At 44.3% G+C, this 17,471-nt stretch overlaps 1 protein-coding gene across 1 annotated transcript in view; it reads left to right on the top strand.

The window, feature by feature from the left end:
- The window catches only part of LOC143292360 (uncharacterized), a 60,791-nt gene that overhangs the window by 5,788 nt on the left and 37,532 nt on the right, over window positions 1-17,471 (top strand). Inside the window, 10 exon segments of the mRNA XM_076602555.1 lie at window positions 411-834; window positions 2,660-2,796; window positions 4,123-4,597; window positions 5,822-5,971; window positions 7,731-7,798; window positions 10,670-10,808; window positions 11,392-11,438; window positions 12,873-13,034; window positions 14,832-15,058; window positions 16,575-16,630. Of these exon segments, the coding sequence (XP_076458670.1) occupies window positions 411-834; window positions 2,660-2,796; window positions 4,123-4,597; window positions 5,822-5,971; window positions 7,731-7,798; window positions 10,670-10,808; window positions 11,392-11,438; window positions 12,873-13,034; window positions 14,832-15,058; window positions 16,575-16,630 (1,885 nt within the window).

The raw sequence follows: 17,471 nt of genomic DNA, 5'->3' as shown, positions 1-17,471 counted from the left end.
ACAAGAGAGAACAATGACGCTGTGTACCACCAGCACATACACACACATCATAAAGAACACAGCACACACTGGTTCTTTACAGACTGTAGCAAAGTCTGTTAGGAAGAAATGGCTTGAATGGCCAATGAAAGTGTGTCATTCTGTTTGAAGCAGAACAAGTAAAACAAAACCTTTTTGCAAGTGTTGTGTGAATAAATCCTGTTACGTTGCGTTTCAGTATCCTTCTGGGACAGCTGTAAAGACTATCTAAAAGAGAATATTAAAAATATATATATATGTTAAAGAAAAACCTACATCTTCCTGTTTGAAATGGAATAGGCTGAATAGATTTTCTTACTAGTATATTCAAGATGAAAAAAACATTTATAGTGTGTAATTTGAAAAAAAAAAAAAACCCTTGTTTTTTTCAGAGTCGACCAGTGAACAGTCTGAATCGTGATTACAATTCCGGGTCAGACTCTGACGATGATCGTCCCTTGGACAGTGGAGAGCGCTTTGCAATGGGAGAAAGGGAGCGCACTCGCTCACTTGCCCAGATCCTCGGCAGTGACTTTGGCCTGACGAGCACTGACACGGAGACAAACCGTTCTGGGGGGCACCAGCCTGACAGCAGCGACTACCCTGGCAACCGGCTCCATGATTACAGCAGTGACGATGGAGGCAGAGCCGTGGATGGTGCCGGAGAACAGCTGCCAGTGTCCCATCAGCAGCGGCGTTCGCTCCACCGTTACCGCAGTCCTGCTGAAATCAGTCCCAGACAAGACGCTGGAGAGGAGAGGGAGAAGATGCCAGAGCATCGACATCTGTATGCCTCCATGACCACCTTGACTTCAGGTGAATCCCCCTTGCTTTAAATGAATTTTATGGAAACTTCTGAAGTACAAAATACATACAATGTGAAACACAGAGCATCACAAGCTTACAGTTTAAGCTGTGCTCATACATGAAATGAACTCATGAGACAGCTCATAAACAATATATTACACTATCTAAAGAAATATGGCTTCTTCTTCTTCTGTCCCACCTCTATGAAGAGACATGGTGCACTGCTCCACTGCACCAGATTCATGCAGGTCTGTCACTTGTGTGTCAAAGCCTGGGTCTCTGGAAATGGTTTTTTTTGCAAGTATATGCTATTTGAATGCTTACAAGTTTGCTGCCACATGAACCAGCAATGCAAAACTTCCATGGCCAGCCAGTGTGGATATCACCAGCACTCTTTTTTTCTTCACTTTATTTATTTATTCATTCTACGATAACAGGGTTGAAATGGAAAACAAAAGTTGTTAAAACCTTCTTCAGACCTTAATCCTGTTTACCCAGCACATGTTGCATATATGATTTATGCAACAGCTTTGAGGAGTGATAATGTTAAATGTACATACCACACAGAGCAAGCAGGAAACTGCCTCTTGAATTGTTGCTTGACAGACAGCAAGAAACATCATCTTTTGGTCACGTGATGGGGATTTGCATGCCTTTATTCATTTTCTAAATTTTATTTATTTTTTTTTTCTGGTGTTTTTGAAAATGTTGATAAAAGTCAAAAAACCCTGCAACTAATGCCAACAACTGCTTCAGTTCAAAACAGCTGATGCTTTAAGGGCTAACTGTCTGAGTAATGATAATAAAGGTTTTAGTATTATGCTCCAAGTCAAAGAAGCTGAGTGCATTTCAAGTTTTTCTTTTACCAAGAATCATTGTTAAGCTTTACCAACACTCTTTTTTTTTCTCTTCTCTTGTTTTCAGCCAGATCATTCTGTCTTTTTTATATTGTTAGCTTTTCATACTCTATATGCATAACCTTTATCAGCTTTGTCAGTCACAAGTGCTATTATCTGCTGGGATTGCAGACAGGAGTGAAAACCCTATCAGTGTGATACCAGCAGCCCGCATGGCATTCACTGTGATCAGTTTTCTCTTGACATCTGTCCACATGATTAGGCCTGCACTGTGGTTTGTCAGGTCAAACGTTCAGCACAAGACAGCAGAATGAGGGGATGTCAAATGGACAGGAGCCCTCTTCGCAGTGTTGCACTCACGTACACACTGACTCACTTGCACACACCTACAGATGACATCACAGAGGCTCCTAAAGTCAAAGGCTTGTGCACCGTCATGTTTAGAATAGATTTTATTGTCATGAAACCGTAAGGTTTATAAGTGTAATGGTAAATGAATGAATGAATGAAAAACACACAATTAATCAATCAGTTAATGCAGTAAATTGCAGCAGCATTCATAAACAAATTTTCCTAATCTTGTTTGTATATATTCATCATCTGTTAGCATCACCTGACTGGAAATATTTCCTGTGTTATTTGAATTTTGAATATCTTTTAAAAATTGTTGCCTTAAGGTTTTATATTTAATACAATGATCAAGAAGATGGATTTCGTCTTCCAGGATATTACACTTGTTGCACAATCTGTCTTCTTGTGGAATATTTAAATATCTACCTTTCTCAATCTTTAGGTCATGTGCGCTTATTCTGAGTTTCGTTAAAGCTTGTCTGTGTTTTGTATCTGATATATTTAAAAGATAGGTTTCAGTTTTGTACTCTGCTACTCTGTATATGTGAATGCATATAGGATGGTACATGCATCAGAATATGAGAAATGCTGTTTGACTGTTGATGTGTTGTGTGTATGGTGTGAAGGTCAAGAGGATATTGCTGAAGAATCGTCTGGGGAGTTCTCTCCCCTGAAAGAGGTGTCTGTGCCGGACACGTCTGAGAACGGGGCCAGCGAGGTGACAGAAGAGGACAGTCAGCAGTCTCCCCAGTCGTGGCAGCGGGTGAATCCCTGGCATTTCTTCTTCTTCTTCTTCTTCTGCGTTCGTGGGCTGCAACTCCCACGTTCACTCGTATGCACACGAGTATGACCGTTTTTACCCCGCCATGTAGGCAGCCATACTCCGCTTTCGGGGGTGTGCATGCTGGGTGTGTTCTTGTTTCCATAACCCACCGAACACTGACATGGATTACAGGATCTTTAACGTGCGTATCTGATCTTCTGCTTGCATATACACACGAAGGGAGTTCAGGCACTAGCAGGTCTGCACATGTGTTGACCTGGGAGATCGTAAAAATCTCCAACTTTTACCCACCAGGCGCCGTGACCGTGATTCGAACCCAGGACCCTTAGGTTGAAAGTCCAACGCTTTAACCAGTCGGCTATTGCGCCCGTCACCTGGCATTTCTTTTTTCCTGCATTTTGTTTTGGTTGTGTGTGTGTGTGTGTGTGTGTGTGTGTGTGTGTGTTTTCTGTCATTTTTGAAGTCGCAGTCTTTCAAGAAATTACAACAAAACAACAACAGCAGAAAAATCAATTCTGAGATACTTTGTATGATTGTGGATGATCTGTCCTGGATATAATCCATTGCAATTCTAGAGAAAAAGTCAAGAATATGCGTATAATTCAATGGGCAGGCTTCTTTTTTTTTTTTCTTTTTTTTACCAGAAATACTTAGCAACAAAGATACTGATTTACTTCACAGTGAGAAAGTGCGTGATGAGAGAAACATAATGATAAGAAATGTCTGTTTTACTTCACAGTGAGAAAGTGCGTGACGAGAGAAACAGAATGGTGATAAATGTCTGTTTTACTTCACAGTGAGAAAGTGCATGATGAGAGAAACAGAGAAAGTGCGTGATGAGAGAAACAGAATGATGATAAATGTCTGTTTTACTTCACAGTGAGAAAGTGCATGATGAGAGAAACAGAATGATAATAAATGTCTGTTTTTGATGAAAAAATATTGTCATACCAAGCATTTATTTACCCAGATATCAACAATCTGTCCTTGTCAATGGCAAACATTATCTGAAAGCAGTTGAATTAAGACATATCTATCTATCTATATATGTCTGTGTATCTGTCACTCTCTGTATATATATATATTCACATATGAAACAAACATATTATTTGAATTTTTTTGGGGGGGTGGGGGCGAGTGAAAAATCTGTAAACTGTCAGAGAGAGATGGATAGTACATTAGTAAAAAAAAAGTTGATTTTGTGAAGGTCACACGAGACGGACCATTACAATCTCTGCACTGATCTCATTGACGCTGAACCTTTCTTTCTTTCTTTTTTCTCTAAACCTGACGGAATCCCTCCAGGATCCCCACATCACCGTGCTCCCCACAGAGGCAGCATCAGAGCCGACAGACGACGCCTCCAGTAAAGCCGAACAAGATGCAGAATCAGAGGATGCCCCATCCGTCACCCGAGCCCTGGACTCCCGGTTAGAAGACACTCCCAAAACCCCTCACAGCCGAGGAGGCGAAGCTCCGGAACCAGAGGAGGAAGACGAAAGCGATGAAGAAGAAGAAGAGGAGGAGGAGGAAGAGGAGGAGGAGGATGGAAGGGAAGAGGAAGGAAGCGAGGAAGGAGTGAAGAGGACGTTTATAACGGAGCACGGGATGATGGATTCAAAGCGCAAAGCCTCCTCCGCCAAGCAGCACGTGACGATCGAGTCACCCAGGAAGGAGATGCAGGAAGAGGCTGGTGAGTTGTGTTGTTTGGTTTTCACAACAAGAGGGCAAAGATGTGAGTCACCCAGGAAGGAGATGCAGGAGATGCAGGAAGAGGCTGGTGAGTTGTGTTGTTTGGTTTTCACAACAAGAGGGCAAAGATGTCCTGTTTTTTAGATGACATTATTGACAGTCATGCACACTTGCACACATACACAATCTCAGAAGAGGCGAGAGACTTGCATACAGTGCACACATACATGCACACACACACATGCATACACACAATCTCTCTCTCTCTCTCTCTCTCTATTTCTCTCTCTCTCTCTCACACACACACACACACATGCACACACACACACTCTCTCTCACACACACACACATGCACACACACACTCTTAAACACACACACACACACACACACACACACACACACACACACACACATGACTCAACTATCATGTACCTTTCCTTTTCTTCCTTCTCTCTTTCTCTCTTCCCTTCCTTTCACTGTCATATTCGTCAGTTTTTTAAATTACACTAAATTTCTACAAGCTTACTGATGAACTTGTGACTGAACAACCACTACATGCTACATTGATTGACAAACACCTGAGCAAACAGTTCCTACAGCAGTACTACATGCTACATTGATTGACAAACACCTGAGCAAACAGTTCCTACAGCAGTACTACATGCTACATTGATTGAGAAACACCTGAGCAAACGGTTCCTACAGCAGTACTACATGCTACATTGATTGAGAAACACTTGAGCAAACAGTTCCTACATCAGTACTACATGCTACATTGATTGACAAACACCTGAGCAAACAGTTCCGACATCAGTACTACATGCTACATTGATTGACAAACACCTGAGCAAACAGTTCCTACAGCAGTACTACATGCTACATTGATTGACAAACACCTGAGCAAACAGTTCCTACAGCAGTACTACATGCTACATTGATTGACAAACACCTGAGCAAACAGTTCCGACATCAGTACTACATGCTACATTGATTGACAAACACCTGAGCAAACAGTTCCTACAGCAGTACTACATGCTACATTGATTGACAAACACCTGAGCAAACAGTTCCGACATCAGTACTACATGCTACATTGATTGACAAACACCTGAGCAAATGGTTCCTACAGCAGTACTACATGCTACATTGATTGACAAACACCTGAGCAAACAGTTCCGACATCAGTACTACATGCTACATTGATTGACAAACACCTGAGCAAACAGTTCCGACATCAGTACTACATGCTACATTGATTGACAAACACCTGAGCAAACAGTTCCTACAGCAGTCAGCATCATCTTCTTTCAGAGGAGGAGGTGGAAGACCTAGGGTCAGCTTACTGGCAGTCAGAGCATCACCGCTTCGAGTACAGCAATTTCTCTGGCGCCTTTGGGGAGGTGGACCCTCTGTCGTACCACAGGGTGGGGCTGGCTGTGCCTGGATCCTTCCTGAAAAGAAGTGAGTCCTGCTTCACCTTTCATTTCTTACCATTTGAATTTTATCGTCTGGCAGTTCAGCAGAACAGGAACGGCTTTGAAGGTTCAACACAGCAGTTACTTCTGGCAAGGTGGACAAGGAGGGAGGGAGGGGGAGAGGTTATTATTATTTTTTTTATTATTACCATAAAGTTCGGTCTATAAGCTTCGACTTTTTACTCCAGCTTCAACCTCTGCGGCTTATACAATGATGCGGCTTATTTGAGGATTTTAACAATCCTGGAAGTGTCACGTTCTCGTCTATTCTTAGCTGCCCTTCAACTCACCAAAATCATGATTTCTGTCCATGAATTTTTGGATGAGCTTCAGGATAGTTTGCTAACTGTTCACGTTTTATCAATCAAATCCACACACATTAAAGCCTTCAGATCAGCATTCAGTTCTACTCTGCTCAAGCGTACACCCTCATCATGCCGAAAACATGACGTTATGCCTATGATGCAGCCTTCAAATTGAAGGCGATCGACCTAGCAGACGACAGTGCAAGCGATGAACCAGCAGCAACCTCCACCTTCATGTTCATGAAGTGAAAGCAAGGCTAAAGTCAGTGACAAGATGGCGAAGGAAGCTGTACTGGTTCTCTTCAAATCGGACATTGAAGACGAAGATTTCAGCGGATTCAGTGAGCAGGATGACGTTGAATAAATGTGACTATCCCTAAATTATGGATCTTATTTTCGTTGTGTTTATTTTATTTTTTTTTTGTGGCACTAGCAGTATTTTCGCTTGCTTTTCTTTGTGTTGTTCCCGCTTGTGTTTATTTCATAACCTACAGGATTGACAGCTTTTCTCTGGTATCAGTATGTGTTCCGGTATCGGAAATAAGTGTGACTTATAAGCCAGTGTGGCTTATGTATGTATAAAGTTCAATTTTTTCCAAAATTTAGTGGGTGCGGCTTATATACCAGTGCGCTCAATAGACCGAACTTTACGGTAATACTAAAAGCTTAAGCAGAATAGGAACTGCTTTGACCATTCAACACAGCAATTTCTTCTTGCAGAAGGGGGAGACATTATTATTATTATTATTATTATTGCTATTATTATTATTGTTGTAAAAAAATAATGATAGCAATGTTATTATTGTTATCATAACTTTCATTATCATTCTTGTCATTATGGCAGAGGGACTTGTTGTATCAAAAATAGGTCTGATGCCTTGTGGACGCACACATACATGCACATGTGGACACACACAAACACACATACACACAACTATATGTACATACACACATGCACACACACAGAGATATATTTACATAAACACACACGCATGCATGCACACACAGTTATAAAAAAAAAATGAAGTGTACGTCCCCGTATCTGTTTTCAACAGTCTTTCTTTCTTTCTCTGTGTGTGTGTGTGTGTGTGTGTGTGTGTGTGTGTGTGTGTGTGTGTGTGTGTGTGTGTGTGTGTGTGTGTGTGTGTGTGTGTGTGTGTGTGTGTGTGTGTGTGTGTGTGAGTGTGTTTGTGTGTGTGTGTGAGTGTGTGTGTGAGTGTGTGTGTGTGTGTGTGTGTGTGTGTGTGTGTGTGTGTGTGTGTGTGTGTGTGTGTGTGTGTGTGTGTGTGTGTGTGTGTGTGTGTGTGTGTGTGTGTGTGTGTGTGTGTGTGTGTGTGTGTGTGTGTGTGTTTCTAAAAAAGAAACAAGGTGAAAGAAGAGTGATCAGAAAAAGAAAAGTCTTCACTCCCACAAGAATTAAGAAGGAGTTTTCTTTTTCAGGTCAAACCGACTTCACAGATCTTCCATGGAAAACTGTCCTCACGGCCAAGGATATCAAAGACATCCACGTATGTATTACTCGTAATAAACAGCCTTGCACTGGATTGTTGATATTTAAAGACAAAAGCGCTATACACTACACTGCTGTATACTGCACTACACTGCACTACACAACATGGCATGACACGACACGAAATGACATGACACGGCACTGTAGTGCACTGCACTGTGCTGCACTACTTTACACAGCACTGCACTACAACGCTATGCAACACAACAGAGCACATCACAGCATGACATAACACAACACAGCACAGTCAGGACAGCACAGCACTGCACTGTACTGCACTTCACTGCGCTGGACTGCACCGCACCACATACACAACACTGTACTACAGTGCAGTACACTGCAGCACAACACAACAAATGCTACGCAACACAAGACAACACAGCACAACACAACACAACACAACACAACACAGCACAACACTGTACTGCACTGCACTCCATACACAACACTGTACTACACTACAGTACACTGCAACACAACACAACACAACACGACACAACACAGCACAGCACAACACAACAACACAACACACCACACCACACCACACCACAACACAACACAACACAACACAGTCAGGTTCAGTTACCCAAGGAAGTGTCACTGCATTCGTACAAATCCATATATGCAACACAACACAACGCAACGTAATGCAGCACTGCCCTGCACTGCACCACACACAACACTGTATACACTGCAGCACAACACAACATCACAATAAATGCATCACAATACAAGATGATGCAGCACAACACAGCACAACACAACACATTGCAAGGCAACACAACGCAGCACAACACAACACAACGCGAGGCAACACAACACAACGCAACGCAACACAACACAACACAAGGCAACACAGCACAACACAGAGTAACGCAACGCAATGCAATGCAAGGCAGCACAAGACAAGACAACACACCACACCACACCACACCACAACACAACAACACACCACACCACACCACACCACACCACAGCACAACACAATGCAACGCAACACAATGCAAGGCAGCACAACACAACACAACACAACACACCACACCACACCACACCACACCACACCACAGTTGAGTGCAGAGTGAAGCCATGCATGACGTGAACAGAGAGAGGCCCTGGACAAGCTGGCAGTGAAGGTGCACCACATGCAGGGCACCATTTACAACACAACGCAACACAACACACCACAACACAACACAACACAACACACCACACCACAACACAACACGACACAGTGCAGAGTGAAGCCATGCATGATGTGAACAGAGAGAGGCCCTGGACAAGCTGGCAGTGAAGGTGCACCACATGCAGGGCACCATTTACAACACAACACAACACAACACAACACAACACAACACAAGTCAACACAACACAACACACCACAACACAACACACCACACCACAACACACCTCAACACAACACGACACAGTGCAGAGTGAAGCCATACATGACGTGAACAGAGAGAGGCCCTGGACAAGCTGGCAGTGAAGGTGCGCCACATGCAGGGCACCATTTACAACACAACACAACACAACACAACACAACACAACACGACACAGTGCAGAGTGAAGCCATACATGACGTGAACAGAGAGAGGCCCTGGACAAGCTGGCAGTGAAGGTGCGCCACATGCAGGGCACCATTTACAACGCCACAACACAACACGACACAACACGACACGACACAACACGACATGACACGACACGACACACCACACCACAACACAACACAACACAACACGACACAGTGCAGAGTGAAGCCATGCATGACGTGAACAGAGAGAGGCCCTGGACAAGCTGGCAGTGAAGGTGCGCCACATGCAGGGCACCATTTACAACGCCACAACACAACACGACACAACACGACACGACACAACACGACATGACACGACACGACACACCACACCACAACACAACACAACACAACACGACACAGTGCAGAGTGAAGCCATGCATGACGTGAACAGAGAGAGGCCCTGGACAAGCTGGCAGTGAAGGTGCGCCACATGCAGGGCACCATTTACAACGCCACAACACAACACGACACAACACGACACGACACAACACGACATGACACGACACGACACACCACACCACAACACAACACAACACAACACGACACAGTGCAGAGTGAAGCCATGCATGACGTGAACAGAGAGAGGCCCTGGACAAGCTGGCAGTGAAGGTGCGCCACATGCAGGGCACCATTTACAACGCCACAACACAACACGACACAACACGACACGACACAACACGACATGACACGACACGACACACCACAACACACCACAACACACCAGACCACAACACGACACAGTGCAGAGTGAAGCCATGCATGATGTGAACAGAGAGAGGCCCTGGACAAGCTGGCAGTGAAGGTGCGCCACATGCAGGGCACCATTTACAACGCCACAACACAACACGACACGACACAACACGACATGACACGACACGACACACCACAACACACCACAACACACCAGACCACAACACGACACAGTGCAGAGTGAAGCCATGCATGATGTGAACAGAGAGAGGCCCTGGACAAGCTGGCAGTGAAGGTGCGCCACATGCAGGGCACCATTTACAACGCCACAACACAACACGACACAACACGACACGACACAACACGACATGACACGACACGACACACCACAACACACCACAACACACCAGACCACAACACGACACAGTGCAGAGTGAAGCCATGCATGATGTGAACAGAGAGAGGCCCTGGACAAGCTGGCAGTAAAGGTGCACCACATGCAGGGCACCATTTACAACGCCGCAACACAACACGACACAACACAACACACCACACCACAACACAACACGACACAATGCAGAGTGAAGCCATGCATGATGTGAACAGAGAGAGGCCCTGGACAAGCTGGCAGTGAAGGTGCACCACATGCAGGGCACCATTTACAACGCCGCCATGCTGTCCGTGCGGCGCCGCCCTCCCCCTGTTGACGGCCCCCCTGAAGCCAGCTTCCTGCACAACATCGACAGTATGTGGGGAGGCGGGGGTGGGGGGTGTGTGTGTGGGGGAGGGAGCGGGAGAGTGTGTGAAGGTGGTGGTGAGGTGTGTGTGTGTGATGGTGGTAGGGTGTGTGTGTTGGGTGGATGTATATGTGAGTGTGTGTGTGTGTGTATGTGTGTGTGTGTATGTTTGTGTGAGTGTGCATGTGTGCATGCATGCATGTGTGTGTGTGTGTGTGTGTGTGTTCTGTACAATTGTATATGTATATGAGGAGAATGTGTAAATAAATGCATGTGTGTGTGTGTGTTTTCAGTGTAAATGTGTGTGCGTGTGTGTGTTCAGTGTAAATGTGTGTGTGTGTGTGTGTGTGTGTTCAGTGTAAATGTGTGTGTGTGTGTGTGTGTGTTTTGCTTGTGAATATGCTCAGTACTCAAATATAAATCATTGATTTCAATCATTTGTCATACTGACTGTGTGCGCATGTGTGTGAGTTTGCGTGTGTTTGCATGTATATGTTTGCATGTGCACATGTGTGTGTCTGTGTGTGTGTGTGTGTGTGTGTGTGTGTGTGTGTTTGCCTGTGTCTGTGTCTGTATCTGTGTTTACCACAGGAACAGCTTCTGATGTAAAATCTACCCAGCCTGGTTTGATGGGAAAGGTGAGATCAGTTTTCCTGTCATGCAGTGTATTACACTTTATGTGCACACAAACACTCTCACACACACACGCACACACACACATGCACACTCACACTCACATACACACACGCTTATACAGTATACACACACACAAGCAAATATGCAAGCAGAGAACAGAAATGCAAGCAGGGAACAGATATGCTTGCAGACATGTTCTCACACACTCGCTCACATGCACACACAGACACAATACACACACACACACAGACACACACACACACACACACACATACACACACACACACACACACACATACACACACACACACACACACACACACACAAACACACACACATTCACACACACACACACACACACACATTCACACACACACACACACACACACACACACACACACTATCTCTCTCATTCATACATTCATGTTAACCAAAGCATTGGACTTTCCATCTGAGGGTCTCGGGATAGATTGTAGTATCAGTGCCTGCTGAATAAAACGGTGATGATTTTTCCATTCTTCCAGCTCAATATATTGCAGAGCTGCTGCTGTTTCAGTCTCCCGGTGAACACACATTCAAAAGATCAAACATGTGGTCCATGTCGATGTTTGGTGTCATGGTCTGATCAGTACGTTGGGTTTTTGTGAAGATTATGCATCTTGCAAATTGTTCACCAGATGTGGTGTACTGCATATAGATCAGTCTGCATGTCTTGAAAAAAACACCACAAAAAAAACCCCCAAAAAATCTATTAGGTGGGTTATGGAACGCAAACATCTTGAGGAAACAAAGTGTGTCTGGTCTGTGTATCGGTCTAGAACTTGCAGGTCCTTGGTTTCTAGCTGGGCACGTTACCACTAGGCCATTACTCCACCAGAAAGAAAAAAAAGATAAGAAAATAATAAAATAATTCATAATGGCTGCCGGAAAAAGAGGGCGCTAGCCAGCAGGACAAAGGGGAGGTTACCTACTTCCGGGAGGTTGTCGGCTGTAGTTTCATTTTCTCCACATAGGCGGATAGTAGTTTGCACAGGCAGGAATGTCAGACCCCTGCCGGAGTCTGCACTAGTGGGGTCACGGTAAGTATGTTATTTAAATGTAATTTTAGATAGAAAATTTCCTATGGTGGATATGTATATTTATATGTGTGTATGTATGAATAATATTGTATGTATATTTATATATTTATATGTGTGTATGTATGAAAAATGTTGTATCTTTATATATGTACATGTGTGTATGTGTAAAAAAAATATTGTATGTATGTATATATGTATATATTACACTATAAAAAACATGAATAACATAACAAATTGCATCAAAAGTGCATATGCACACCCAAATGTTCCCACCAAACTACACACACACACACACCCACAGACATTGACTCATTCCATACGTGCACAGTACTCAAAGCTGAGATATCTTGGTGGCAGAGCAAGTCCTTGCCCTCACTCAGCATGCAGGAGAGCGCCAGTCGTGAGGTGATGGCCCCGCCCAAAGCTGAGCGACAGTCCACCAATGTGTCCACGTCGTCCCGGCTCATCTTCTATCCCAAACCCATCCCCCCTCCTCAGGTCTTGCCCATCACCCGCACGGTCAGTGGAAGGTTTTGTAAAGGTTATTTTTATGTTTATTTGTTTAATTGTGTTCTTGTTGTATTGATTTGTTTGTGTTGGATTGGGGGTGATTGTGTGGATATGTGTGTGTGTGGGGGGGGAGGGGGGGAGTGTGTGGAAGGGTGTGTTTATGTGTGTGTGTGTGTGTGTATGTGTTTGTGTGTGCATGAGGTGTGGTGTCGTTTTGTGAGTGTTTTTGTATGTGCATATGTGTAAACATGTGTGTGTGTGTGTGCTTGTGTGGGTGTATGTATGGTGTGTGGTGTAATGTGTGGTGTGCTGTGGTGAGTGTGTTTGTGTGTGTATATGTGTGAACGTGTGTGTGTGTGTATATGTCACCACAACAAAACATCCAATGATTGTGCAATAATCGATCTGATTGATTGCAGAGTTTGAACAAGGAGTTTGGACTGACTGATGGCAGAGTTTGAACATGAAGTTTCCGCTGATTGATGGCAGAGTTTGAACAAGGAGTTTGTACTGACTGATGGCAGAGTTTGAACAAGGAGTTTCCGCTGACTGATGGCAGAGTTTGAACATGGAGTTTGCACTGATTGATTGCAGAGTTTGAACAAGGAGTTTCCGTTGATTGATGGCAGAGTTTGAACATGGAGTTTGCACTGATTGATTGCAGAGTTTGAACAAGGAGTTTCCGCTGACTGATGGCAGAGTTTGAACATGGAGTTTGCACTGATTGATTGCAGAGTTTGAACAAGGAGTTTCCGTTGATTGATGGCAGAGTTTGAACAAGGAGTTTGTACTGACTGATGGCAGAGTTTGAACAAGGAGTTTCCGGTGACTGATGGCAGAGTTTGAACATGGAGTTTGCACTGACTGATGGCAGAGTTTGAACAAGGAGTTTGCACTGATTGATTGCAGAGTTTGAACAAGGAGTTTCCGTTGATTGATGGCAGAGTTTGAACATGGAGTTTGCACTGACTGATAGCAGAGTTTGAACATGGAGTTTGCACTGACTGATGGCAGAGTTTGAACAAGGAGTTTGCACTGATTGATTGCAGAGTTTGAACAAGGAGTTTCCGTTGATTGATGGCAGAGTTTGAACATGGAGTTTGCACTGACTGATAGCAGAGTTTGAACATGGAGTTTGCACTGACTGATGGCAGAGTTTGAACATGGAGTTTGCACTGACTGATGGCAGAGTTTGAACAAGGAGTTTGCACTGATTGATTGCAGAGTTTGAACAAGGAGTTTCCGTTGACTGATGGCAGAGTTTGAACAAGGAGTTTGCACTGACTGATGGCAGAGTTTGAACATGGAGTTTGCACTGATTGATTGCAGAGTTTGAACAAGGAGTTTCCGTTGATTGATGGCAGAGTTTGAACATGGAGTTTGCACTGACTGATGGCAGAGTTTGAACAAGGAGTTTGCACTGATTGATTGCAGAGTTTGAACAAGGAGTTTCCGTTGATTGATGGCAGAGTTTGAACATGGAGTTTCCGCTGACTGATGGCAGAGTTTGAACAAGGAGTTTGCACTGACTGATGGCAGAGTTTGAACATGGAGTTTGCACTGATTGATTGCAGAGTTTGAACAAGGAGTTTCCGTTGATTGATGGCAGAGTTTGAACAAGGAGTTTGCACTGACTGATGGCAGAGTTTGAACAAGGAGTTTGCACTGACTGATGGCAGAGTTTGAACAAGGAGTTTGCACAGATTGATGGCAGAGTTTTCACTGACTGATGGCAGAGTTTGAACAAGGAGTTTGCACTGACTGATGGCAGAGTTTGAACAAGGAGTTTGCACTGACTGATTGCAGAGTTTGAACAAGGAGTTTCCACGGTTCGCCAGTTTCTTTGCCGATCCTGACCCGGACCAGCGGACCCCAGCAGAACGCATCGTTGACCAGCGTAACCTGATGGAGGAGACGAAGCTGGTCCTGTATCGTCAGAAACCGAAACCAGACTCGCCAGGCCCCAGCTCCATGGAGCGACGCTTCCAGAAAATGATAGAGAGAGACACCTCGCAGAGTCATAAGTCTTCTGCGTGAGTGTGAACAGTTTTTTCGTTTGTTTAATCACACACACACAGTGCCGTGACCCACTGGTGCAGAATCCGGCCTGCAGGGTCTGATTCCTGTCCTGTGCAAAATGCAGCTTCACCCAACCGGTGAAATCGAAAGTAACTGCAGCTGGTAGTTTACCTCAAATATTTTCTCCTTTGTATTTGTGTATTGCAGCGCCCTCTTTTTCGGCAGCCATCTTCCATTCCTGCAACCTGAGCATTGAAGCAGCTAAGTGTTTTTGGCGTTTCCTTTCTTCACATTGATCATATCTCTGTTGTTGCATATAATCATGTCTTTCAACAGGACTCAGGATTATCTCTCTTGTTTGGGCAAACTGATATGGTGAAATGGTAATGTCTTGTTGTTTCATCTTGTGGTGATATTTGTATTTGTATTTGTATTTCTTTTTATCACAACAGATTTCTCTGTGTGAAATTCGGGCTGCTCTCCCCAGGGAGAGCGCGTCGCTACACTACAGCACCACCCATTTTTTGTATTTTTTCCTGCGTGCAGTTTTATTTGTTTTTCCTATCGAAGTGGATTTTTCTACAGAATTTTGCCAGGAACAGCCCTTTTGTTGCCATGGGTTCTTTTACGTGCACTAAGTGCATGCTGCACACGGGACCTCGGTTTATCGTCTCATCTGAATGACTAGCGTCCAGACCACCACTCAAGGTCTAGTGGAGGGGGAGAAAATATCGGCGGCTGAGCCATGATTCAAACCAGTGTGCTCAGATTCTCTCGATCCCTAGGCAGACGCGTTACCTCTAGGCCATCACTCCACACACAGACAGACAACAAGTGGTGTTTGCTGGTCTGTAACATTAGATGAAGTAACGAAGACTGGCATTCAAGCATAGGTATATGGCACTCAGCACAGAAGAAGGGGGAAGCAGAGTAAATACATGTGGCCTGGCTGCTAGCGTCTGTGTGTGTGTATGTGTGTTCGTGTACTCGTGTGTGTGTGTGTGTGTGTGTGTGTGTGTGTGTGTGTGTGTGTGTGTGTGTTCTGCTGGAGAAGCAGGAGAGGGATACAGAACTGACCAGCAGAGTCAGCATGCCATGAAAAGTTGCTTCAGATTTTACAATGGACCAGTCAGAATTCCCCCCCCCCCCTCACCCTCTCTCATCCATCTTGTAGACTGAAAATTATTGCACAGTTTCAAGTTTTGTGTTAGTGTTTTGTAAAAAAAAAAAAAAAAAAAAAAAAGAATAAAGATGAAGTGTGGCAAGCTTTGTGTGATCGCATTTGTTTTGTTCTTAGTTGTTTTGTCTTATTTGTTTTGTTCTTATTTGATTTGTCTTATTTGTTTTGTCTTTTTGACTCACTTGTGTAAACAAAGTGAGTCTATGTTTTAACCCGGTGTTCGGTTATCTGTGTGTGTGTGTGTGTGTGTGTTTTGTTTTGTTCTTATTTGTTTTGTTCTCATTTGTATTGTTCTTATTTATTTTGTTCTTATTTGAGTTTCATATGCTTTTTTTCTTCTGTGTGTGCAGAAAGAAGGCACGTCATAGGTTTAAGGTGGCTGCATCTGTCACCGCCGTTAAGCCTGGTGAGTAAAGCATTGTAAAGCATTAAGAAAAGAGAGATGAAGAGACGGAGAGAGAGAGAGTGGAAGGATAGAATGCAGACTCATAAAGAAGTCGCTCACTGTTACTGCGTTGATTATGAATTGGAAGAGAAAGAGAGAGAGGGTTGAGGGAAGGAATGCATGTTCTTAAGGAAGTCGCTCATTGCTGCCTTTTTTTGTTGTTGGTATGGACTGGGAGGTTGGGAGGGAGGGGGAGAGAGAGAGTGTGTATGTGTTGAGCGATAGAATGTGTGCGGGGAGAGAGAGAGAGTTTGTGTGCTGAACGTTAGAATGCGTGTGGGGGAGAGAGAGAGAGTGTATGTGTTGAGCGATAGAATGCGTGTGGGGGAGAGAGAGAGAGTGTATGTGTTGAGCGATAGAATGCGTGTGGGGGAGAGAGAGAGAGTGTATGTGTTGAGCGATAGAATGCGTGTGGGGGAGAGAGAGAGTGTATGTGTTGAGCGATAGAATGCGTGTGGGGGAGAGAGAGAGAGTGTATGTGTTGAGCGATAGAATGCGTGTGGGGGAGAGAGAGAGAGTGTATGTGTTGAGCGATAGAATGCGTGTGGGGGAGAGAGAGAGAGTGTATGTGTTGAGCGATAGAATGCGTGTGGGGGAGAGAGAGTGTATGTGTTGAGCGATAGAATGTGTGTGGGGGAGAGAGAGAGAGTGTATGTGTTGAGCGATAGAATGCATGTGGGGGAGAGAGAGAGAGTGTATGTGTTGAGCGACAGAATGCGTGTGGGGGAGAGAGAGAGAGTGTATGTGTTGAGCGACAGAATGCGTGTGGGGGAGTTGTATGTGTTGAGCGATAGAATGTGTG

Source organism: Babylonia areolata, chromosome 18 (assembly GCF_041734735.1).
Source record: "Babylonia areolata isolate BAREFJ2019XMU chromosome 18, ASM4173473v1, whole genome shotgun sequence".
NCBI classification, from domain to species: Eukaryota; Metazoa; Mollusca; class Gastropoda; order Neogastropoda; family Buccinidae; genus Babylonia; species Babylonia areolata.
Note: the sequence above shows the minus strand (reverse complement) of the source record. Positions and strands in the feature narration are given on the sequence as shown.